The sequence below is a fragment of the Chiloscyllium punctatum genome, chromosome 2 (assembly GCF_047496795.1).
Source record: "Chiloscyllium punctatum isolate Juve2018m chromosome 2, sChiPun1.3, whole genome shotgun sequence".
NCBI classification, from domain to species: Eukaryota; Metazoa; Chordata; class Chondrichthyes; order Orectolobiformes; family Hemiscylliidae; genus Chiloscyllium; species Chiloscyllium punctatum.
In genome coordinates, this window is record NC_092740.1 from 21111208 (window position 1) to 21138296 (window position 27089).

Here is a 27089-nt window from a genome sequence, read left to right on the forward strand (position 1 = left end):
GGGAGATGAAAAATACAAAAGAACCGCGGATGCTTTAAATCAGAAACAAACACAGAAGTAGCTGGAAAAGCTCAGCAGTTCTGGTAGCATCAGTGCAGAGAAATCCAAGTTAATGTTTCGGGTCCGGTGGCCCTTCCTCAGACCCTCTGATTTCTTTCTGCAGATACTGCCAGACCTGCTGAGCTTTTCCAGCAACTTCTATCTTTGCTTCTGAGCTAGGGGAGATGATGGCTTAGTAATATTGTCACTGCGGTGTTAATCTAGCAGCCCTGGTAATGCTTTTGGAACCTGGCTTCGAATACTGCCATGTTGGTATCTGAATTGAAATTTTTAGAAAAGGTGATCTGGAATTAAGAGTCTAATGATGATATCAATTGTTGGGAAAAATGTCCTTCAGGGAAGGAAATCTGCCATCCTTATCTGATCCGGTCTACATGTGACTCCAGACCCACAGCAATGCGGTTGACACTCAACTGCCCTCTGGGGATGGAGCAATAAATTCTGGCCTAGCCAGTCATACCCACATCCCATGAATAAACAAGAAAAACACTTTAGCGTAGTACAGACTGGAGAGGCTTATTCTTCCTCTGATCTTATGTGCAGTTCTTGTGCTCAGAGGGTTAACTGTTTGTCAGGTCTTGTCAAACTCTGTAGAATCTGTTCCACTGAAGTGTTCTGTTTCCTCCAGTGCAGATTTATGTGATCAAAGGATTACCCCAATCCCTTTTGCACTTCATAAATTCCAGTTTCAACAACAAGCCCCTGATCCCAGGCTTTAGCTTGACTAAGTTCTGAATCAAATCAGTCATCTCGACACCGTTATAGAAATCCGAGGCTTTCCCCACAGGTCTATTATCTCTTAATTGCATCAGGCATGTGAGTCCTTGAAGGAATTAGTCCCTAGTTGGGCAACTGAGAAAGAGATAGAGCTCCGGCAAAGAGAGCTTGTAGCTGAATGTTTATCAGCTGGAATCTCGTCTGGTGCTTTTAATTCCTCACAGCATCATGGTGTCCCTCAGTTATATCTACATGGACCTGTTTCTTCTCTATGATCTGTATTTATATCAAAGCAAACATCTTCCACCTTTATTTGCATTGCTGCCAATTTTCTCCCCAACATTGGCTTCTTCCAGGGCTATAGTTCCTTTGGCAGTGGATATCAGATCCGCTGCTTCTCCCAGTTCATATCTGTTGTGGCTCCAGCTTTTGGGGGAGATTTTATTTCCTCAGGTTATTTATTACAAGTTCATATCTCGAGCCATTTGCAGAGGGCCCATTGACACAGTAGCATAATGCTTATGTTGCTCGACTAACAATCCAGAGTTTTGCATTTCTAAGTTACTAGCATGGGTTGAAGTTGTACCCTATTGCTCTTCATTTCCCCGCACTAATGCAACTAACCTACACATCCCTGAACACTTTGGGCAATTTAGCATGGCCAATTCATCTAACCTATGTGACTACCTGGTCAGGTCCACGCCCCCCACTAATCCACCCTCCTGTCCTGGCACCGTCCCCTGCCACCACAGGAATTACAAAGCCTGCGCCCACACCTTCTCCCTCCCCTCCATCCAAGGCCCCAAAGGAGACTTCCACATCCATCAAAGTTTTACCTGCACATCCATCAATGTAATTTACTGTATCTGTTGCTCCCGATGCGGTCTCCTCTACATTGGGGAGACTGGACATCTCCTCGCAGAGTGCTTTAGGGAACATCTCCAGGACACCCACGCCAATCAAATCCACTACTCTATGGTCCAGCATTTCAACTCCTCCTCCCACCCAGCCAAGGACATGCAGGTCCTGGGCCTCCTCGACCACCTCTCCTTCACCACCTGATGGAGGAAGAACGCCTCATCTTCCGTCTCGGAACACTTCAACCGCAGGGCATCAATGTGGACTTCACCAGTTTCCTCATTTCTCCTCCCCCCACCTTACCCCACTTCCAACCTTCCAGCTCAGCACTGTCCCCATGACCTGTCCTACCTGCCAATCTCCCCTTCCCACCTATCCACTCCACCCTCCTCTCTGACCTATCACCTCCATCCCCACCCAATTCACCTATTGTACTCTTTGCTACCTTCTCCCCAGCACCCCCCATGTATCTCTCCATCCTGGAGGCTTCCTGCCTCCATTCCTGATGAAGGGCTTTTGCCTGAAACATCGATTTTCCTGCTCCTCGGATGCTGCCTGACCTGCTGTGCTTTACCAGCACCACTCTGATCTAAACTCTGGTTTCCAACATCTGCAGTCCTCACTTTTGCCTAATTCATCTAACCTTCACACATTTTGGATTGTGGGAGGAAACTGGAGCACTGGGAAAGAACCCGCACAAACACGGGGAGAATGTGCAAACTCCACGCAGTCACCTGAGGCTGGAATCGAACTTGGATCCCTGGCGCCGTGAGGCAGCAGTGCTAACCACTGAGCCACTGTGCTGCTCGAGGGTGAAGTCATCCACTTTGGTAGGATGAATGGAGCTGTAAAGTATTTCTGAAGTGGTGAAAGTTGGAAAATACTGATCTTATAAGGATTTAGGTGTCCTTTTTCATAATTGACTGAAAACTAGCATGTGACTGCAGAAAACAATTTGGAAGGCAGACCTTCATCACAAGAGGATTTAAGCGCTGCAACAAAGACATCTCACTTCAACTGTGTAGCACCCTGGTTGGACTGCACTTGAAGCATTGTATGCAGTTCTTGTTCCCTTCCTGGGAAGAGATAAAGACAGAACACAGCAGGTTTTCATCAGACTCTTCCTGGGATAGTGGATTGTCCTGTGAGGATTAATAGAGGAGAATGGGCCCATGATCTCTGGATGAGAAGAAAAACCCCAAAGATTTAGTGAAGAAGAGTCACTGGATCTGAAATGTTAATTCTGATTTCTTTCCACAGATGCTGCCAGATTTTCCAGGCAATTTCTGTTTCTGTAATCTTTGCAGTTTAGAGGAAGGAGAGGTGATTTCATGGAAATTTATGAAATTCTTAAAGGGATAGACAGCACAGACACAGGAAAAGATGTTTCCCCTGACTCTGGGGTGCAGAACCAGGAAATAGTCTTAGAATAAAAGGTAAGCCAGTGAGATGAGAAGAAACTTATTCATTCAGAGGGTGGTAAATCTTCGGGGTTTTCTACCTAGGAGGGCCATGGAAACTTATTCATTAAATAAATGAAGAATAGAGATTGATAGATTCCTAGTTACTAATGATATTAAAGGATATGGGGAATATGACATTGAAGTAAATAGTTAACCTTGATCTAGAAGGGCTGAATGGCCTGCTTCTACTTCTACACCCCAAAAACAGCAAATATGGGTTTCACTCCTGTCATCCTGAGAAAATGAATTTAATTAAAACATTACTATAATTATAGAGTGCGTAGCAAACAACCACCTGCATTTATGTAGTACCTTTAATGTGGTAAACCATTCCAGGGTCACAGGAGTGATAGCAAGCAAAACTTGACCCAAAGAAATATTGGGTCAGATGACCAAATATTTTGACAGAGAGCAATTTGAATGAGAGGTGAAGTCCACAGAGTTGGGGCTGTTCGGGGAGGAAAGTCCAAGTCATTAAATCGAGGCAGTAGACGATGGAGTTATTTTAAAGTTAGGGTGCACAAAAATCCAGAATTTGAGGAACTTAGACACATAGAAGATAGTAAGAGGCCATTCAGCCTTTCGAGCTATTCATCATGATCATGGCTGATCATCTAATTCGATAGCCTAATTCTGCCTTCTCCCCATAATGTTTGCTCCCATTTGCCCCAAGTGCTGTATCTAGCCACCCTTTGATTACATTCAATGTTCTGGCACCAACTACTTCCTGTGGTAATGAATCCCACAGGCTCACCACTCTTTGGGTGGAGAAATGTCTCCTCATTTTCATCCTAAATAGTCCATCTCGAACCCTCAGACTGTGACCCCTGGTTCCGGACAACTGCCGCCAACACCCCCCCCCCCCACCAACTCCCATCAGGAACATCCTCCCTGCATCTACCCCAACTAGTCCTGTTAGAATTTTACAGTCCCTATGTCAGTCACCCCTCATTCATCTGAACTCCAGTGAAAACAATCCTAACCGAGTAAATCTCTCCTCAAAAGTAAGTCCAGCCATCCCCAGATCAGCCCCAGAACGTAGGTATCTTGGAGGTATCATTTAAAGCAAAAATCTTTGTATTTATTCTTTCATGGGATGCAGGCATCACTGGCAAAATCAGAATTTGTCGCACAACCATGATTGCCCTGTGTTGAAAGGTTTGCTGCCTGATTTAAGATCACCTCATTGCTGCAGGTCTGGTCTCACATGTAGGTTGGATCAAGTAAGAAGAATAGATTTTCTTCACTATAAGGCATGGCTGAGCAAGGTGGGGTTTCTTTTAGAAACAAACAATGATAGTTTCAAGCTAACACTAGCATTAAATTCCAGATTTTTTTTCTCCCCGTATTGATGGATTCCAAATTGCTGTGGTGAGATTTTAACACATGGCCCAGATCATTAACCTGCGCTGCTGAATTATTAGTGCCACTTCACCACCATCTGCCCACAAATGTCGAGACAATGAAACATAGAAACTGGACACTGGTATAACCTTTTGAAACTACTCCACCATTGTCATGGCTCATCCTCTATCTCAATGCCATATTCCAGCTTTCTTCACATACCTGTCAATGCCTTCAAAATCTAAACTGTGCCTATCTCTTTTTTTTGAATATATTCAGAAATTTGGCCTTTTGCAATCAAACATTCCATTGGTTTGCTATCCCTTGAGTGAAGGATTTTTTTTCCTTCTCTCAGACTGAAATGGCTTTTCCTGTATCCTGCGACTGTGATTCTAGAAACCTCAACCAGGGGAGACATCTTCCCTGCAGCTAGTCTGTATAGCCCTGTTAGAATTTGATACGTTTCAACAGAAAAGCAAAGCTAAAATGCAATTGAAAGTGGACCTGGTTTACTGACTTTTTTTCTGGATCAGGTTTGTGATGATTTCCTTTGTTTTCAATCATCCCAACAGTGTGGTTTTATTCAGACTACAGAAGTTGGAGTCAGCTGTTAGAGTGAACAGCTTAAACCCTCATCATTACACTTGGTTTACTGCTTATATTCCCCGACCCGATGTGATCTTCCTCAAGGCAGTAAAAATAAACACTTCACGGGCTGTGACCGGAGTTAAAATCAGATTTATTAAGTCATAAAGAGATAAGAGAACAGAGACAACAGCAGATTCAAAGTTATCATTGGACAATACAAAGTAACAAATGGCTGCATCGGTGATGCTGTACAAGACACTGGTAAGGCCGTACCTGGAATATTGTGTGCAATTCTGGTCACTGTGTTATAGGAAGAATGTGGAAGCTTTGGAAAGGGTTCAGAGGAGATTTACAAGAACATTGCCTGGTATGGAAGGAAGGTCTTCCGAGGAAAGGCTGAGGGAACTGAGACTGTTTTCATTGGAGAGAAGCAGGTTGAGAGGTGACTTAATTGAGATGTAAAGAATAATCAGTGGGTTAGATAGGGTGGACAGTGAGAGCCTTTTTCCTCAGATGGTGAAGGCTAACATGAGGGGGACACGGTTTTAAATTGAGGGTCAGATATTAGGCTTAGTTTCTTCATTCAGAGTGTAGTAGGGGCATGGAATGGCCTGCCTGCAACACTAGTGGACTCGCCAATGTTAAGAGCATTTAAATGGGCATTGGACATACATACGGGATAATACTGTAACAGTGTTGGTTAGATGGGCATCAGATTATTTTCACAGTCCGGACCAACATTGAGGGCTGAAGGGCCTGTACTGCGCTGTAATTTTCTATGTATGTTTGAATTGTCATAGGAATGGCCACAAACATCCCTGAATATCAACATTGGTGGTGCAGTTTGTTGCAGACCATTTCCCTTATTGCTGGCCTTCCTCTCTCTCTGTCTGTCTAAGGGCTTTTGACAAGCCATCAATCAAGGATGGCTTTTCTGTTTAGAACCTTCATAACTTTATTGGCCAGGTCTCCCCTCAACCTACTCTGTTTCAAAGGCATCAACGCTAACCTACCCAATCTTTCACCATAATCAAAATTCTTCAGTCCAGGCAAGATCTCTATATATCTGTTCTCATGCAATAACATCACTTCTATGATGTGGCGATCAGAACTGCACAACACTCCAGCTATGATCTCTCAAGTGTTTTATACAGTTCTCCCAGTTTTTGTATTTTATGTCTCAACAAATAAAGTCAAGTATCCTGTATGCTGTCTTGACTACTTTTTCCACTGGCTCACTGCCAAGCAACAGTGCTAACCCCTGAGCTAACAAAGATACATTCCTTACTATTTCTCTGGACTTCCAAAGCAAGATCCATGCATTTAAATCTCTGGAGAGGAACTTGAACCCATGACCTTCTGACATAGAGATAAGAGCCTGATAATTGAGCTATTTGGTGTACTGTGCAATGAAGAAGGAATAATTGATAGTGTGGTTGGGGATTAGCAACCATAATATGGTAAAATTCTTTAAAGTGGAGGGTGAGGTAGTTGTTTCTGAGACTAGGGTCCTGAAACTTAAAAAGGGAAATTGCAATGGTGTGAGATGAGTGCAAGTTCATTTTTCCTTGAAAGTGGAGTCATAGTTAGATCGGATAGTAAAGAAGGCATATGGTATGCTTTCTTTTATTGGTCAGACCATTAAATATAGGATTTGGGAAGTTATGTTGGGGCTGTACAGGACATTGGTTAGACCACTTTTAAAATATTGTGTGCAATTCTGGTCTCCCTGCTATGGGAAGGATGTGGTGAAACTTTAAAGGGCTCAGAAAAGATTTACAAGGATGTTTCCATGGTTGGAGGATTTGAGCTAGAGGGAGAGGCTGGGCCTATTTGCCCTGAAGTGTCGGAGGCTGAGGGGTGACCTTATAGAGGTTTATAAAATCATGAGGGACATGGATAAGGTAAATAGGCAAGGTCTTTTCTCTCAGGTGACAGAGTCCAGAACTAGAGGGCACAGGTTTAGGGTAAGAGGGGAAAGATTTGAAAGGGACCGAAGGGCATTTTTTTCGTACAAAGCATGGTGAGTGTATGGAATGAGCTGCCAGAGGAAGTGGTGGAGGCTAGTACAATTACAATATTTAAAAGGCATCTGGATGGGTATATGAACAGAAAGGGTTTAGAGGGATATGGGCCAAGTGCTGGCAAATGGGACTTGATTAATTTCGGATATTTTTTCGGCATGGACAAGTTTGACAGAAGGGTCTGTTTCTATGCTGTATGTCTCTATGACTCTGTGAGTTGGTTTGAATGGTTTGGGAAATTTCATTGGAAGGAATGGCAGTGGATAGGCAATGGCAAACATTCTTGAATAAATGGGCAAACTACAAAAATAATTGATTACTGTCGAGCACAAAAGTATAAAGAGAAAAATGAACCAAACCATGGCTTACAAGGGAGGTTAGAGATAGTATTAGATGCAAAAAGGAGGCTTACAAATTGGCAAGAGAAAATCAGTAGACTGAGGACTGGGAACAGTTTAGAAGTCAGCAAAAGAAGACCAATGGATTGAATAAGAAAGCGAAAATAAACCGTGGGAGTAATCTTTAAGGAACAAAACTGACTGTAAAATTTCCAATCCATATGTAAAGAGAAAAAGATTGACAGAAATGAATGTATGCCCCTTAGAGTCAGAATTGAGGGAATGTTTAATGATCAACAAAGAAATGATTGCTGAACAAAATTCATGCATCGCTCTGCCTTCACAAAGGGGACAAAAATAACATACTAGAAATGATGGGTTTTACTGAGGGAGAAACTGAAGCGAATCAGTAATAGAGAAATGATGTTGGACACATTAATGGGAATGAAGGCTGGTCAATTCTGAGGGTCTCCTAATCTACATCCCATAGTACTTAAGAGGGTGGCACTAGAAATAATGAATGCATTAGTGGTCATCTTCCAACATTCTTTGGACTCTGGGACAGTTCCTGCAGATTGTACAGTAGCTAATCTAACCACCCTATTTTAAACAGTAGCTCAAGAGAAAACAGGGAATTACAGACCAGAAGGCAGGAAGATGCTAGAGTCCATTATCAAGAATTTTACAGTGGAGCACTTAAATAAAAAGTGATTGAATCAGTTACAGCCAGCATGGATCTGCAAAAGGGAAATCATGCTTGCCAAATCTACTGGAATTATTTGAGGACATAACCAGTTGTGTTCATTGGGGAGCCAGTGGAGTTGATTTATTTGAACTTTCAGAAGTTTGGCAAAGTCCAGCATAATAGGTTAAAATGTAAAATTAAAGCACATATGATTCAGGTTAGTATATTGGGATGTGTGGAAAATTTGTTCGCAGTCAAAAAAAACCAGTAGGATTAAATGGGTCTTTTTCTGAATGACAGGAAGTGACTAGTGGGGTACCTCAGTGATTTACAATGTATGTTAATGATTTAGATGAAAGAGCTAAATGTAATATCTCAAAATTTGTAGATGATGCAAGGGTGTAAGGGTGAGCTATGAGGAGGACACAGATATTGTAGTATGATTTGGGGACAGGCTGGGCAAATGCGTAGCAGATGCGGTAGATTGTGAGATTATCCACTTTTGTAATAAAAATAAGAAGACAGATTATTATCTGAATGGCTATAAATTGAAAGAGGGGAATATGCAATGAGACCTGGGTGGTCTCATGAACCAGTGGCTGTGGGGTTGTGCGGAGAGCTGTGACTAGTGGTGTTCCACAGGGATCAGTGCTGGGACCTCTGCTGTTCTTGATCACCATAAATGATTTGGACGAAATCCTAGCTTGTCTAATTAGTCAGTTTGCTGACGGTACAAAAATTGGTGGAGTTGTGGATAGTGAGGAGAATTGTCAGAGGATACAGCAGCATATAGAGGCATGGGCAGAAAAATGACAGTTGAAATTAAATCCAGAGAAATGTGAGGTGATGCATTTTTGAAGTTCAAGACTTCCGGTCTATAATTCCCTGTTTTCTCTTGCTCCTTTTTAAATTAGTGGTTAGATTAGCTACTGTACATTCTGTAGGAACTGTCCCAGAGTCAAAAGAATGTTGGAAGATGACCACCAATGCATCCACTATTTCTAGTGCCACTCCCGTAAGTACTCTGGGATGTGGATTAGGAGACCCTCAGGATTGACCAGCCTTCATTTCCATTAATGTCTCCAACACCATTTCTTAAGTACTGATTAGCTTCAGTTTCTAGTAGAAATTGCACAGTAAACGGCAGAACCCTTAGGAATATTGATATGCAGAGGGATCTGGGTGTGTAGGTCACTGAAGGTGGCAGTGCAGGGAGATAAGGTAGTAAAAAAGACTTATGGCATGCTTGCCTTCATTGGAGGGGGCATTGAGTATAAGGATAGACAAGTTATGCTGCAGCTTTATGGAACTTTAGCTAACCCACACTTTGAATATCGTGTACAGTTCTGATCACTACCAGAAGGATGTGGATGCTTTGGAGAGGGTACAGAAAAGGTTTATCAGGATGGGGTATGAGGGACTTTAGCTATGAAGAAAAAGGTTGGCTACACTGGGTGTGTTTGAGGCTTTTTCCCAGGGTGGAGGAGTCAATTACTAGCAGACAGAGGTTCAAGGTGCGAGAGGGGAGGATGTTCAAAGGAGAGGTGCAAGGTAGCATTTTTAAAGGATGGTGAGTGCCTGGAATGTAGTGCCAGAGGAGGTGGTGGAAGCAGGCGAATAGCAGCATTCGAGATGCACCTGGACGAATACGTGAATAGGAAAGGAATAGAGGGATACTGATCCTGTAGGTGAAGACCATTTTAGTAAAGGGCAAAGTATGTCAGCGCAGGCTTGGAGGGCCCATGGGCCTATTCCTGTGCTGTATTGTCCTTTATTTTTCTTTGTTCTTTGAAAGTAATCGTGCAGATTGGAGATAATCCAAAGAAGGTTCACAAGGCTGACACCAGGTTTGGAAACACAGTCTGATGAGGCGAGGTTGAATAAGTTGGGCCTGTCGTCATTGGAATTTGGAAAATTTAGAGGTGACTTATTGAAATATATAAGATTCTTTGGGGACTGGACAGGGTAGATGTGGAAAAGTGCATGATCTCAGAATAAGGGATCACATATTTAAGATAGAATGAGAAGGAATTTCTTCTGAGTTAATCTGTGGAATTCTTTACCAGAGAGAGCTGTTGAGATTGGGTCGTTAAGTATATTCAAGGCTGAATAGACAGATGTTTAATCAGTGAGAGAATCAAGGGCAATGGGGAAAAGGTAGCAAAGTGATCACACTGGCAAGGATCTCATTGAATAATGGAACAGACCGAATTAACTAATTGGCCTCCATCTCATGGTCTTAACCTCTTCTGCATTCTCTCCAATGAATTCACATCTTTCCTAAAGTATGATGCACAGATCTCTGACAACATACTTGAGCTGAAGTCTAACCAATGCCCTATCTAGGTTCACTATATCTTTGCTGTTCTTGCACTTTATGCCCCTATTAATGAAGCATATAATACTGTATGCTTTATCAACAGCTCTCTCTACTTCTCTCTCTTTTCAAAAGAACTTATTTCTCTTCTTTAGAATAGTACATTTTTTATTGCCTCACTATGTCCTTTTTGTACCCAACAATATAATCTCACACATCTCCAAACTGAACATCATCTCCCACCCATCCACCACTCCATCAATGTGCCAATAAAGTCCTACATTAATCTCCTCACAGTTCATAATTCTTCCATGTTTGTGTCCTCCACTTGCACATCAAGATCTAAACCCTTTCTAAGTATGCTACCTTTAAAAAGATGATGATTTGGGCACAGTCAGGTTATGTTTCCTCAGAAGAGAAGGTAGGACAAACAAATCCATATCTAACAGGAGAAGCAAGAATCCCAATACCAAACCCTGGGGAACACCAAGCAAACCTTCCTCTAGCTGGAAAAATCATCATTACCAATTACCCTCAGCCAATTTTGTGTCCATGTTGCTACTGTTCCTTTTATTCCAGGGCCTATAACTTTGCTGACAAGGCTGTTGGTGGCACTTTATAAAACACTTTCTGGAGCCCCATGTACACCACATCAACAGCCTTGCTATCATTAACCTTCCCTGTTACCTCTTCAAAGCATAATGTGGAGGTGCTGGTGTTGGACTGGGGTGGACAAGGTCATACGACACCAGGCTATCGTCCAACAGGTTTATTTGAAATCAGAAGCTTTCGGAGCGCTGCTCACTCCACTTGACAAGGGGCAGTGCTCCGAAAGCTTGTGATTTCAAGTAAACCTGTTGGACTATATCCTGATGTTGTGTGACTTTTTACCTCTTCAAAGCAGTTAATGAAACACTATTTTCCCTTAACAAATTCATGCTATCTGCTCCAAATTAATCATATGACTAATCACTTTACCCCAGATAATTGTTTCCAGAAGTTTCCTCACCATTGAGGGCGGCACGGTGGCACAGTGGTTAGCACTGCTGCCTCACAGCGCCAGAGACCCGGGTTCAATTCCCGCCTCAAACGACTGTGTGGAGTTTGCATGTTCTCCCCGTGTCTGCGTGGGTTTCCTCCGGGTGCTCCGGTTTCCTCCCACAGTCCAAAGATGTGCAGGTCAGGTGAATTGGTCATGCTAAATTGCCTGTAGTGTTAGGTAAGGGGTAGATGTAGATGTAGGGGTATGGGTGGGTTACGCTTCGGCGGGGCGGTGTGGACTTGTTGGGCCGAAGGGCCTGTTTCCACACTGTAAGTAATCTAATCTAAAAAAAATCTAATCTAATCAACTGATCAGCTGCAATTTGCTGAACCTGTCTTTACAGCTTATTCTGAACAAGGCCAATGATTGAAAGATTATTGCCGGTCCCTCTGCAAGGTCCACTCTCACTTCCTTCAATGTTCTTGGATGCATTTCCTCCAGTTCCAGTGTGTTATAAACTTAGTTACTGATACTGTATTAATATGCCTTCCTTATCAATTTTAAATTCTTCTGGTGACGGAGTTCCCCCCTCTGTCAGCATGACTGTTGGTCGCAAGGAAACATGCAAAATATTTATTTAACACTTCGGCTGTGTCTTTTACAGCCATTTGCAAATCCCTTTTGGTAATCAATTCTACTCTTTTTACTATCCTTTTACGACAGATGTACTTATAGAAGAATTTGGGATTTCCCTTTTATGTTTGCTGCTGGCCTTTTTCCATAAACTCTCTTTGCTTCTGCACCTTCTTTCTGAATGTTATATATTCAGCTTTGTTCTCCATTCTGTTTACAACTCAACACATATTTTTTTGTGTCTCAGTGGTTAGCACTGCTGCCTCATAGCACGAGGGTCCTAGGTTAGATTCCAGCCTTGGGCAACTGTTTGTGTGGAGTTTGCACATTCTCTGTGTGGGTTTTCTCTGCATGCTCCAGTTTCCTTCCACAGTCCAAAGATATGCAAGTCAGGTGAATTAGCCATCCTAAATTGCCTATAGTGTTAGGTGCATTAGTCAGAGGGAAATGGGTCTGGGTGGGGTGAAGGGCCTGTTTCCACACAGTAGGGAATCTAATCTTAATATCTATCTCCTTTCTCAGCCAGGGAATTCTGGATTTGTTTGTCCTACCTTTCTCTTTTGAGAAAATATACTCTGACTGTGCCCAATTCATCTCCTCTTTGAAGGTAGCTAATTGTTCTTCCTGCCAAAGTATTGTCCGGTCTCTCTGGCCCAGCTCCATTTCTGTCCTACTTAATATTTTACTGCCCAATGACCAGTGTCATTTTCTACTGTCATTCCTAAATCGTACAGAATTCCCACAGTGCAGATAGAAGCCGTTTGTCCCATCAAGTCTGCATCAACCCTCTGCAGTAGACCCCATCCAGACCCAGCCCCCATACCCTATTCCCATAGCCCCACATTTATCATGACTAACTCACCTAGTCCTTACATCACTGGACACTACAAGGCAATTTACCATGGCCAATCCATCTAACCTGCATAACTTTGGACTTTGGGAGGAAACCAGAGCTTCTGGATTAGACACATGGAGAGAACATGCAATCTCCACACAGATAGTAATCTAAAGTTAGAATCAAGCCCAGGTCCTTGGCACTGTGAGGCCACAGTGCTAACCGCTGAGCCACCGTGCCGCCCATATGATAATATCCATGTCATACATACCTTATGATACAATGATCATTGTCATCTAAATAGTCGCCCATTATCACTTGGTACTTGGCTTATTTTAGCTCCAAGAGCGGGGTCTAGCAGTGCCTACCATTGTTGCTGGACTGGATGCATACCCTATAGGACATTCTCCTGAGCAGAATCTAAGCGTGTTTGTTACTCACTGCCTCTTACATATTATTGTTTCAGTCTATGCTCTGGTAAAGTTTTGATGGTTCATTGTCAGAGATCCCATTGTATTTTGGTTTGGATTCTCTTATGAGAGAGGCTAGATCTAGTGTGGATTGGGGGAGGAGGGATGGAGGGCAGAATTCAGCCTTTCCCTTTGATTAAAGAATGTAACTGTTTGTTGTAGTAATCCCTGCAGTTGAGAAGTGTACCCCCCCCCACCCCCCACCCCCCCCGCCCCCCACCACCCCCCACCACCCCCCACCCAATATGTCATGGCCTCATAGTGAGTTATATATTCCAGGTGATTCGTTTTAACATTTAGGTTAAAAGGTACCAGCATCTTACCAGATCATGGGCTGCTCTCTCACTAAAAAGAGATGAATGGGGACGGTTCAGACTCAAGCAAGGAGAGAGTTTGAGAAGGACAATCCTTCGTGGTAACCTCAGCCAGTGTGAGAATTGAACCCACACTTTTGATATTTCCCCTGAATACGTAAACAAGCTGCCCAGCCAACCGAGCTAATCAACCTCCCAGTGTTCATATAAATACTCTTCAGTAGTCTTTCAGATTGTGGCAGGGACTTTCAGACATATTTTTTGGGCATGCTTTTGTAAATTCCATTTGTGACAGCTATCTTCAGGCTAAAGGACTTATGGCCGTTTTAATGATTCCAGCTCATTCTTCACGTTTTTCTCACAAGGCAAAGGCTCAGGTATTGAAGTCGGTCAATGCAATTTAAAGATTAATTGTCCATCTACTATATTGTGGCATTCTGGAATGCATTGAGTGTGGGGCAAAGAATGGTTCAATCGAAGAATTCAAAAGGAAATCGGATGGTTATTTGGAAAGGAACGTTGTGCAGGGTTACCAGGAGGAGACAGTAAAGGGCACGAAGTGAAGCTGGAGCAGACACAATGGGCTGTATGGCCACTTGCTGCACTGTAACAATTCTGATTCTGTGATGCTCATGCTGAGATGCTGTTAATTTCTAGTTCTAGCATTTCCCCTATTGTGTTTGGTGGTGCAACGTATTCCACATTTGGAGACTCTGTAGGGCGGAGGATTTTGAAATAGTGTGCAACCGATATTTTAAGAGGAACCGAAGCTTGACAGATTTGGGACAGTTTAGCCGGCCTGAGTGACAGAGACGTAGATGGCTGAGATTTCTTTAGCCTCACTGGAAGAGACCTACTTTAAAAGGAATCCAGTAGTTTCTAGTCAGTGGCCAGCCACATGATGGTCTGGGTTTACACAAGTGCACAGAGTAGCAGTGAGGGCAGTGGGCAGGCAATGTCACACCGTTCTCTGGGATCAGGGAGAGTGCGGTTATGATGGATGAGGCTTGGATTAATGTTTCTCTCCCTGGCATTCCCTTTCGTCTTTCAGACCAGATTGCCCAGGACCATAGGACCATTGTGTGCCCAATGATCGATGTCATTGACCACAATCATTTCGGCTATGAGATGCAAGCTGGAGATGCCATGAGGGGAGCCTTCGACTGGGAGATGTACTACAAACGTATTCCAATTCCACCTGAGCTCCAGAGAGCTGACCCCAGTGACCCGTTTGAGTAAGTAGCACAGAGAGAAAGAATGGCAGATTACACAAAGCAGCAGTTTTGCTGAGGTTGGCAAATTTCAGACAGCAGCAGTTGCTACAATGCAGTGTTGTTATGAGACAGGATTTGTGTCTTTTCATTTTGTCACAGTATGCCTTTTCCTCATTCTATTTTGAAGACTTTTCTCCCAGCTTTTCCCCAAATGAGCTTGCTCATGTAGATGCATACAGCTAAGAGAGAGGGGATTCTGCTCTCAAGCTTCATCTAGAAAGTTATTCAGCTCATCCCAAATCCCCTCGCTTGAATTCCTCCACAGCCTCGCAGAACTTCCCTTCTTCGAAGTGGAAACTATTTCTCGTTGTGGAAGGACTGACGGCACAGAGTTAAAATAGTTGGTAAAAGAAGCAGAAGAGACATGAGGGAAAGTTTCTTTCTTTCACTCAACCAGTGTTAAGGCTCCAATTGCAGTCCCTGAGAGTGCGGTGGAGGCTGCTTCAATTGAGGCATTCAAGAGGGTATTGAATAATTAGTGAGGAATGTAAAGGGTTAGAGGGGGAGAAGACAGGGGACTAGTGTTAAACAAGCTGCACATATTCTTTAATTTTGCCAAGTAAATAGCCACTTTTGTTTTGAATATTATAATCGAACCTTCCTCCATTGCTCTTTCAGACTGTATATTCCAAGTCACAATGATCTGCATAAAAGAATCTTCACTTTATTTCATGTCTACCTTTTTTGCCTGTTATCTTAAGTTTGTATCCTCTGGTTTCTGTCCTGTGCAATAGAAATGGATGCCCCCTTGATTACTCCATTTAAACCTTCAATAATTTGAACTATTTCTATTGAACCTTCTGTACTTTAAGGAGAACAAGTCCAGTGTCTGGAGTTTCCCCACGTGACAGAATAGCTTACTGTCCCACAGCCTGTTACGGCAACTGCTATTCCCCCCTTGAAATCTAGCTGAATCAACCATCTTTCAGGTTAAACCTACATATAAAGCAAGGTATGAAAGTATGGAAAGCTTCATTATAGCAGAGTCCAACTCTCTGTATCAGAACTTGCAATACATTAGTTCCTTCAAAAGAAGAAGACGCTTTCATTTCTATAGCACCTCAGGATGTCACAAAGCATTTTTCATTCAGTGAAGCACTTCTGAAATGTCAGATGGAAAACTCAGCAGCTAATCTGCACACTACAAAATCGCAGTATAATGACTTAGGTATTGATAACTTGTTCAGCAATGCTGGTTGGAAGATTAACTTTGGCTACTACCCAAGAGATCTCTTGGGCTCCATCTTATGAAATCTCTCATGTCAACCTGACAGGGGTTATCTCATTTGAAACATGGCACCTCTGAGAGTACCCACACTGTCCACAACATTCCCCAACCAACAAGTTTCTTTTTTTTGTTGAATCCTTCACGGATGACATCCTTGTCCATTCCTCTTTCCCTCCATTCACTTCCTTCTCAACATACCTCCATCCTAGTCACCCAAGCCGTCCTCTCCCTTCATTCATCCTTTGTCTGTCCCAGACTCCCTCACCCGGCTTCCTAACCCCTTCCCTCTATGTCCTCAACACCATCATTGCCGCCCTTCATGTTTCTTCCTCCCCTCCCAAACCTACCCTTTTTTTGCTTCTCCCTCACCCTCCTACCCTCTGTCCATCCACTTGCTACATTTGTTACCCTTCCCTCATTGTCTTTATTCTCCCTTCTCTGCCAGATTTCCTCTCCCTCACCACCTCCACCTCCACTTCCCCCTTTGTACTTGTTTTTTTCCACCCATAACACTCTTCCTCCCTCCCAAGACTACTGCTGTCACCCTCAACCCCTCCCCTTTCCTCCTGACCCTTCATGCCTCTCTCCCCTCATTGTCCTCCCTTTCTCTCTAGCTCTGTCTTCCTCCTTCCCTCCCAGCTCATCCTCTACCTCACTGTCCCATTCCTCTCCTTCCTTTCGCTCTCCCTCCTTCCAATCTCTCCCTGTCCCTCATCTTCCTATCCTCTCCTTCCCTCTGTCTTTCCTGTCCCTCACCCTCCTGCCCTGCCTTGCCCTTCATCTTTCACTGTCCTGCCCTCTTTCTTGCTCCCCTCCCCAGTAATGTATAAGAAGAAGATGATAGAGTGTGGAGCGTTGCAAAGGTGAGGTAGGCAGCCCTGGGCCCAAGTCCCACCTACTCCAGAGGTGTGTTATAACATCTCTCAACAAATTGATTAGAAATTATTGAAAAAACTGGCAATAAATAAGGATTTTGTGTGATGTAGAGTGACTAGTTGGTGCAGTTATTTCTGGTGTAATTTTCCTATGAAGACACTGGAGCTGCCAAAACATCACTTTATTTAGACTCCTAACAGATGTTGGTGAAAATCTCCCACACGCTCACTACCCCTAGGCTGGAATTGAACACATCTGAAAGTTAGTCAGCTGGAAAGCTCTGCTGTATATTGCTCCTCAGGCAGCACTTTCTGATGTCTGTATTTCGGACAAAGAGAAATTAAACCATTTTTACAGATGGTTATTTTCGATGGAGTATCTGGCGGGATTGTGCGTTACCCAGTTTGGTGAGCACGATGGCACAATTCAGATTGCTGGTGGATTTCTTATGCTAAAGGTCTATAGCAAACAAGGTTTGAAGTGATGGTCTGGAATGGTGTGGGAGAAACTGCCCTGGAGTGCGGCGGTGAATCTGGATTATTGAATAGGATCTGGCCTTTGGTAACTCGCTGTGCTGCACAGTGCAATTTCAGAGCGACACGGTGGCTCCATGGTTAGCACTGCTGCCTCACAGTGCCAGGGACCCAGGTTCGATTCCAGCCTTGGGTGACTGCCTGTGTGGAGTTTGCACATTCTCCCTGTGTCTTCTTAGGTTTCCTCCCACAACCCAAAGATGCGCAGTTTAGGTGAACTGGCCATGCTAAATTGCCAATAGTGTTCAGGGATGTGTTGGTTGGGTACGTTAGTCAGGGGTAAATGTAGCATAATAGGATGGGGGAATGGCTCTCAGTGGGTTACTCTTTGGAGGGTCAATATGGACTTGTTGGGTTGAAGGGCTTGTTTCTACACTGTAGGGATTCTATCAGAGTGGACGGCACCAGCAGAACAGGGAGCCACTTCAGGCAGCTTTGCTTGATGAGACTAAGATAAAGTGGCCTAACTCAGACCATAGGACTACAGTCTGATTAAAGAGAGATGACTAGTGGTGGTCACCGTGCCTCAGGCAAGGGGAGAGGTTGAGAAGGAGACTCGTACAGTGCAGAAAGAGGCCATTTGGCTAACTAAGTCTGCACTCACCATTTGAAGAGCATCCCATCCAGAACTAACCCCATCACCCTTCATTCTCCATGGTTAATCCCCACAGCCTGAACATACCTGAACACTATGGTCAATTTAGCAGCCAATTCACCTTACCTGCACATCTTTAGACTGTGGGAAGAAACTGATGCACCCAGAGGAAACGCCAGATACTGGGAAAGTGTGTGAACTGTATAGACAGTCACCCAAGGCTGGAATTGAACCCAAAACCCTGGCCCCTGTGAGGCAACTGCATTAAGTGCTTAGCCACCATGTACTTTGTAGTGACCTCCGCTGGTGCAGGAGCTAAATCCACGCTGGTGGTGTTACTGTGTATTTCAGACCAGCCATCCAGCCAACTGAACCAAATAAAGCCCCCCGTTTGATGCAATAGCGATAACGGGGAATCCAGGAAACCAACCACGCTGCCACTGCCCCCTGCTGCTCCCCCAGTGTCTGACTGTCAGTGCCACCTGCCCTCTGCCAACCTCAACCCGTTACCCTTCTCCAACCACTGTAACTGCCAACTGAGTCAGGTTAACGGCCTAGTCAGGCCTAAACCCTGAAGCCTGTCCCGAGACTGCAGTGTCTAAGCCAGCTGCCATACTCCATGGAGCCAGTCTCCCAGTGACAGACCCCGAGGGATCACAACTCCAGGCAGGTTCTCAGCCTGGAGTGGCACTCCTTGTTCAGGGACATATTTACACTAGAAACATTATAAAAATGGAAGCTCTCACTGTCTGTCTCTCTCTCTCACTCTCACTCTCTAAGCTAAACTGCAGGCAGCTTTACCGGGGCAGCACGCTGTCGTTTCAGTTCATTAACTTTGAGAGATCACCTTGGCCTCTTCAAATCAACACTGAGCTTGACAATTTGATAAAAGTCACTGCCAGATGAACATTCCCCTAGCACACTCACTCCATGACACAAAAACAGAAAGTTGCTGGAAAAGCTCAGTGGGTCTGGCAGCACCTGTGAAGAGAAAGCAGAGTTTTAGATTAGATTAGATTACTTACAGTGTGGAAACAGGCCCTTCGGCCCAACAAGTCCACACCACCCCGCCGAAGCGCAACCCACCCATACCCCTACATCTATCCCTTACCTAACACTATGGGCAATTTAGCATAGCCAATTCACCTGACCTGCACATCTTTGGACTGTGGGAGAAAACCGGAGCACCCGGAGCAAACCCACGCAGACACGGGGAGAATGTGCAAACTCCACACAGTCAATTGCCTGAGGCAGGAATTGAACCCAGGTCTCTGGCGCTGTGAGGCAGCAGTGCTAACCACTGTGCCACCGTGCCGCCCATCCTGGGGCTGGTTAGAGAGCTGGCAGCACCCATTGCCCAGGTTATGGTGCTGCAGAAAGGCAGTCCAACTGGCCAGCAGATCGAGGGAAAGTAAGGTGATCTCCTTTCCCTGAGAGATTCAAACACCGCTCTGCACCATCTGCAGGATGCTTTGGCTGTGTGTGTGTGTGTGTGTGTGTGTGTGTGTGTGGGGTGGGGGGGTGGGGGGGTGGGGGAGGGGGGGTAGTGCACAGGCTTCTGGGACGGGCAGGCCAAGTGCTTAATAGTGGAAAGCAGTCAGACTTTGTATTCAGTTATGTCCAAGAGGACAGAGCAGGGAGCTCTCAGGAGGAAATTCCAGAGTTTAGGCCCTGGCAGCTGAAGGTGCAAACGTTGTACGATGAAGGAAATAATGGGGTCATAGGGTTGTACAGCACGGAAACAGACCTTCAGTCCAACCATGCCGACCCAATATCCTCACCTAATCTAGTCCCATTTGCCAGCATCTGGCCCAAATCCCTCTAGACCCTTCCTATTCATATACCTATCCAGATGCCTTTTACATGCTGTAATTGTATCAGCCTCTACCACTTCCTCTGGCAGCTCATTCCATACATGCACCACCTTCTACGGGAAAACATTGTCCCTTAGGCCCCTTTTAATTTTTTCCCCTCTCACCCTCAACCTATCTCCTCTAGTTCGGGACTCCCCTGCCCCAGGGAAAAGTCCTTGTCTATTTACCATATCCAAACCAAGATTGAGAGAGCATCAAGATATTAGAGTATTTTGAGGTTGAAGGAAATAGACATTTGAGCATAAGACTCAGAATTTTAAAATAAAAATATCACCAGACCATTATCCCAGGGTTACAGGGATTATGGTGAAAGAGATTTCCCATGAGTTAGGATTTGGAATGTTTTCTGGAAGGGAGGGAGCTTAATGTGAATCTCACAGGGGCTATAAAACTGCAACGTGTATTCTACTGGGTGCAAACCATTGTATTGGACCTGAGTGAAACATTGAGAGTTGGCAAGCAAAGAGGTGGAATTCAAGGGGCAGGTGAAGAAATTGGACTGTTTCAAAACTGCCTCTGAATCGTGTTACTAGGCCTACAGCACCACCTGCTGGTTTAACCACCTCATCATCCTTCCTCAGAGGCTATTAAATAATCCTGGTCAGACTCCAGAGCTTTCAGAGAATCAACTTTGAATCCAGAGTGATTATAGACCTCTGGGCTCACTCTTTCGATTCATTGAGAAAAAGCACACTGCAATCAAATCTGTGCTTTTCACTAACTGATTTGCTAGCCTGTAGTAGTAGCTGAATAATGATCATTCAAATAGATTTCAAATTACATTTAAAATCCCTACAATACAGAAAGAGGCCAGTTAACCCATTGAGTCTGTACTGATCGTCTAAAGACTATCAACACTATCCTTGCATTTTCCCATGGTTCATCCACCTATCCTACACATCCCTGAGATTATGGGTGATTTGACATGGCCAATTCATCAAACTTGCACATCTTTGAACTGTGGGAGGAAATCTGAGCACCCAGGAGATACTCAGTAGACATGCGGAGAATGTGCAAACTCCACACAGACAGTCACCCGAAGGTGGAATCGAACCTAGGTCCCTAGTGCTGTGATGCAGCAGTGCTAATCACAATGCCATGTGACATGTGTTCTCTCATCTAGCACTGGAAGTTTGTTTTCTGCACAACAGTTGACCCGTAGTAATCCAGGGAGCTATTGATCATTAAAAAACAAAAAAAACTGCAGATGCTGTGATTCAGAAACAAAAATAGAAATTGCTGGAAAAGCTCAGCAGGTCTGGCATATCTGTGGAGAGAAATCAGGGTTAACGTTTTCGGTCCTGAGGAAGGTTCTCTCGAACTGAAGCACTAACTCTGATTTCTCTCCCCAGATGCTGCCAGAGCTGCTGAGCTTTTCCAGATGTTGATCATTAGCAATCGTATCTATTTGATAGGGCCTGAAGTCTCAGACCTTGTGAACTAGGACTGAGAGACTAATCCAACATGGCCCCTGGTTCCCCAGGGATGTGTGGACACTCAGCAATGGTCTACACTAACATGTGAATTGCTGCAGTATCAAAGATCCTTACTCTTGTACCTTCACAGTACCTTCTGATCAGGCCTGAGTGGACAGACCTGCACTCGTGAGTCAGGAAGCAGGAACCCTGGGATGGAACCTCCATGGATAGATTCTCCCGCCGATTTTCTCAAGGAGAGGCCATGTCTGCCCATTTCCGTGGTGGACTTCCCAGTGATTAGCTGGAGCTTGTTCCCATCTGTGTTGATTCCTCTGGATCTTCTGGCCTTGTCAAACATGCAGCTGCCTGATGAACCGCTGTAGATTGAAACAGATTTTGGAAGTGAATTTGGATAAATGCTTCATGGAGAAAGATTGATTAGAGTTATCGGGAAAAAACATGGGATGGGGTAGAATTTATGGCCATTCTTTCTGTGCTCAATGATTCTGTGAACATTATGAACCAAATGTATATCAGTACAGGGCCACAAAGAAACACTTGTCTTGCTATAGCCCCATTCTTGACCACAGGGTGCCCCAACATGCTTCAAAACAAACTGAATTGTGGTCACAGCAGCCAATTTGTAGTCAAGGTGATAATAAAAGTGACATCAGAGAATCCCTACAGTGCAGAAAGAGGCCATTTGACCCACTAGATCTGCATCGACCCATCGAAGTGTGGTCCATCCCAGGGAAACCATTACTTCCACAAATCTAAATATAAAACAATAAACACAGCAGGCCAGGCAGTACCTGTGCAATAGGCTTATGCTTCAAATACAATGTGACTCTATTTCAAAGCAGAGATGGTCATGTTGTGCTTATGTCACTGGACTAGTTTGTGAGAAGGCTTAGACTAATGTGCTGGATGTAGGGGTTTGACACCATGTTCTTCTCACTAAAATGATCCAAGTTTTCATCTGATGTCTAACAATCAAGCCATCCAGGAAGCTTTCAGAGTCATACAGTCATACAGCACAGAAACAGAGCCTTCAGTCCAACAAGTCTACCCCCACTATGTTCCCAAACTAAATTAATGCCATTTGCCTGCATTTGGCCCATATCCCTCTGAACCTTTTCTATTCATGTACTTAACCAAATGCTAAATGTTATAACTGTACCCGCATCTACCACTTTCTCTGGCAATTCATTCCACACATGAACCACTCACTGCATACAGACCTTGCCCCTTAGATCCTTTCTAAATCTTTCTCCTCTCACCTTCCCCACCTTTGCTTATCTATGCCCCTCATGATTTTATAAACCTCTATAACGTAACCCCTCAACCTCCTTCATGCCGGTTGAAGAAGTTTGAGCCTATCCAGCCCAACTTTATAACTCAAACCTTCCATTCCCAGCAACATCCTGGTCTATCTTTTCTGAACCCTATCCAATTTAATAATATGCTTCATATTGCATGGTGACCAGAACTGGACATAATACCCCCCAGAAGTGACCTCACCAATGTCCTGTACAACATTATGTCCTAATTCTGATACTCAAAGATGTAAGCAATGAAGGCAAGTGTGCTAAACACCTTCTTAACCACCCTGTCTACGTGTGACACAAATTTCAAAGAATTATGTACCTGGATCCCTGGGTCTCTCTGTTCTACAACATTACCCAGAGATCGACCACTAATTGAATAAATCCTACCCTCATTTGTTTTGCCAAAATGCAGTATCTCACATTTATCCAAATTAAACTCCATCTGCCACTCATCAGCCTATTGACCCAATTGGTCCAGATTTCTTTGTAATCTTAGATAACCTTTTTCATAGTCCTCTATATAACCAATGTTGGTGTCGGCCTCAAAGTTACTAACCATGTCTCCTAAATTCTCATCCAAATCGTTTATATAAATGACAAGCAAAAATGAACTCAGGACTGATCCTGTGGAACACTGCTGGACACAGGCCTCCAGTCTGAAAAACAACCCTCCACCACCACTCTCTGTCTCCTACTGTCAAGTCAATTTTGTATCCCATTGGCAAGTTCACCCTGAATCCCATGTGATTTAACTTTACTAATTAGTCTACCATGTGGAACCTTGTCAAAGGCTTTACTGAAGCCCATGTAAACAAAATCTACTGCTCTGCCCTCATCAATCTTTTTGGTTGCTTCCTCAAACACATAATCAAGTTTGTTAGTTTTTGTGTTTCTGTTACTTGACCCCTTTCATGTAGTACACAGTTAAAGATAGACTCTCAGTTATAAACCAAGAAAAATAGCCCTAAAATGTAACAGCCTTACAAACCACATAATTGTAAAACACAGATGAGGCTTTTCAGCAGCAGGAAGTATGAGGCAAAATAAGAAAGAGATTTATCCACTGCCTTTCACAACCACCCAACGTTTCAAAACCAGCTGAGTACCTTTTGAAGAGAAGGAAATGGAGCAGCTAATCTTGCACTCAGCGAACTCCCACACATGGCTACATGATAGTTATTGCATAAGCTGTTGATTAAAATTTTGTTTAAGGCAGGGCTGTGGGCCAGGACACTGGGCATAAATCCAGAGGGTTGGAGTTGCTATCATTCTCGTCTGACAAATGGTGTCATGGGACTTTTTACATTCATCTGGGCAGGTAAAATGGGGCCTCGGTTTTCTCCAGCAATGCAGCCTTCCTGGATAATGCATTGGAGTATGAGCCTTGGTTTTTGGACTCAAACCCTGGAATAGGGTTTGGGCATGGAACCTTGTAATTCAGGGGTGAGAGTGTGACCTACTAAACAAAAACCTCAAAGATGCAGAAGGGTGGACGTGGAAATCAAGAGAGTAGGCGGTTAGACATCATCTCAGCACCAGGATTGTCAACATTCTGATCTGACTGTGGAGGATGAGCAGGGAGGAGGGATGGAGTCACTAGCTGAGGACAGAACATATCAGGTGGTGGTTCTGAAGAAAGTGCACTGGACCCGAAACGTTAACTCTGCTTTCTTTCCACAGAGAAAGCTGCCAAACCTGTTGAGTTTTTCCAGCAATTTCTGTTCCTGTTTCAGCTAGCAATTGTTGGTATTGTCACTGGCCTGTAGTCCAGGAATACAAGTCAACACCCTGAGGACATGAGTTAAAATTCCACTAAGTGATTGTGAATTTATCTGTGCATAATGGACTGCAGTGGTTCAGGAAAGCAGCTCACCAGCACCTTCCCAAGGGTAACTAGGGATGGTCAATAAATGCTGGCCCACCCATGATGTGCTTATCTCATGAGTGAGTGAGGAAAAAGGTAGCTGGTAACATTTAAATACAGCAATATAATATTTAACAATAAAATTAGTCACCAGTACTGGCAACAACTGGCATTGATTGTTGTAAAAAAGACCCACCAAGTTCACTCATCTGCTTTCAGAAAGAAGTCTGTCATCCTTTCCTGGTTTGGCCAATAAAGGATCCTCACTAAAGAGCTACAGGAATGTAGATGACTTGCAACTATCTTCTCAAGGGCAATTTGGACTATGCAGCAAATGCCGGCCTTGCCAATGATGCCCACAGCCTGTGAAAGAATAAAGAAAGCTGTGAGCAGTGAAGGGATATCATGATAGGTCAAGGTCAGAGGAACATACAGTGTACAGAGTGGCTGTCTGGCTGAAGGACGTTGCAGAGATAATAATTCATATTAGATCTTCCCCTATAAACAACCTACCTGTTTTTAAAACCTTGCTTTTTCTGCAAGGAAGCTAAAACGGAAACGCACTGCGGCTTTCCAACATTTGAGAGTCAGCGTAGTCCTCTGTAGTTTATTGACATTGCAGTTTGAGTACTGTTTGGGGACATTAAGTAGACATACATAGACTGCAGTGCTGTCTTTAGGAATCTGCACTCAGATAAGCAGAAAAGCCACTTCCCCAATTATTGCAAGCAAAGTGAAACCTCCACAGCCATCCACTGTGACTGATGCTGCTGGAGAGAAAACATTTCATTCCAGGGAACTGTCACTCTTGTTCACTGCACGACAATTATTTGTCTTTTTTTAGATTTCGAGGGTTGAGGTGTAATTGAGGGGCTTAAGGGATTGCAAAGCCAAAGGAACAGGCTCAAAAAAGTTTCTGGTTTTTCTGTATGGGTAGTCTGTTGTGTGATTCCACACATAAGTGTACTATACATCTATCACACAACAGACACACATCAAACACACATCATCTGAACACACACAAACTTATGAACACACACACACACACACATATACGTTTACATCAAATGTAAAAATATAAACACATACAAAAATAACATATACTTCTTTGAGTTCTGGTGTTTGTTTATGCTCCCAAATAGTGTCTCACTAGTTTTTTTTGTAAATTGTAGTGTACAGAGGTGACACTGTCATGTGTGTGTGCGTGTACGTGTGTATATGAATGAATATATGTCTGTGTGTGTATATATCTGTGTACGTATGTGTGTATGTATATGTCCGTGAATGTGTGCATGTGTGTATGTCTATCTGTGTGCATGTATGCATATGTGTATATGTATGTGAGTGTGTCTATGTGTGTGTATATATCTGTTTATGTGTGTGTATGTGTAAGTATGTGTGTGTGTTTGTGTTTGTGGGCGGGTATGTGTGTGTGTGTGCGTGATTCTATTTGTGCATGTAATATTAAGCTAAGGACACTAACAGTGTACAGATATCATGCAATGAGCAGAATGCAGAATGTGCAGCTGCTTTGAACAGACACAAGATAGGAAGAACAAGAGCAATGTGTCTCGTGGACCTTTACAAGAAGGCACTGGTATTGCTCTTGTAATACGCACGAAAGTCTAATTTCATTACAGTTAAGTGCTCACCTTTCAATTAGGTCTGGTAATTGAGTAACATTGTACAATACAACGCTGCAATAAATAGGCTGCAGTCTATTACAGAGCAGCAAATTGCTTTTGGCATTCACAGCTGGCCCCACTCCTCATCTTGTTTGCCGTCTTTCTGCAACCTAATTACATAGTTTAGTGGAGATCACTGCCCAGCTCCAATTCTCTGACCTCCCACCCACTGTGTGGTGTTACATACAAACTGATGAGGATTTGAATCCTTCTGTTGCCACCAAGTAATTGCCTGTGGTCCTCCGTATTAATCTCCCTATTATTTGCAGTAAATGAAATATTATAATTACCTCCTTTCACTTCAACCCAAAACCATCCACCTCCCAGTTCTGATGTGGCTGACGATGGCAGATGCAATGATGGGCTGATCAAGGGGTTGATTCGAATACTTATTCCCCAGCTGGAGTAATAGAGCGGAGGCCAAATCATTAGCTGCCTGTCGCACTCACTCAGCCCAGGGTATGGTCGCTGTCAGCTTGAATATTTGTCACAGCAATAAGTTCGGTATCTTCACAGCTCCTCAAGTTGCTTCTAGATTCTGTCTCCCTCTTGCAAACGGAACCAAGTAGCTCTGGCAAACCAGTGACCTAGTGATGTTCCTTTCCAAACTCTCAATGTACAATCTTCAGCTGATAACTTTGACCAAGACAAGCCCCAACAGGCAGAACGTTTACTTGCTTATTTCCATCAGTTACTAAACGAAAGTTGTGCATTTGGTATTTCTTTTTCAGCACAGAACCAACGGGTCAAATGGCTTTCTTTTCTCAGCTTTTGCTTCAGTGACAC

The 27089-nt window shown here is 43.8% G+C and overlaps 1 protein-coding gene across 6 annotated transcripts in view; it reads left to right on the plus strand.

Annotated features, from left to right (window-relative positions):
* Nucleotides 1–27089, plus strand: part of galntl6 (polypeptide N-acetylgalactosaminyltransferase like 6) — a 1318845-nt gene that overhangs the window by 1089564 nt on the left and 202192 nt on the right. For all 6 annotated transcript variants that reach the window (XM_072591724.1, XM_072591725.1, XM_072591722.1 and 3 more), the window contains exon 7: nt 14680–14863. In XM_072591724.1, coding sequence (XP_072447825.1) covers nt 14680–14863 — 184 coding nt within the window. The remainder of the gene's footprint in view (nt 1–14679; nt 14864–27089) is intronic.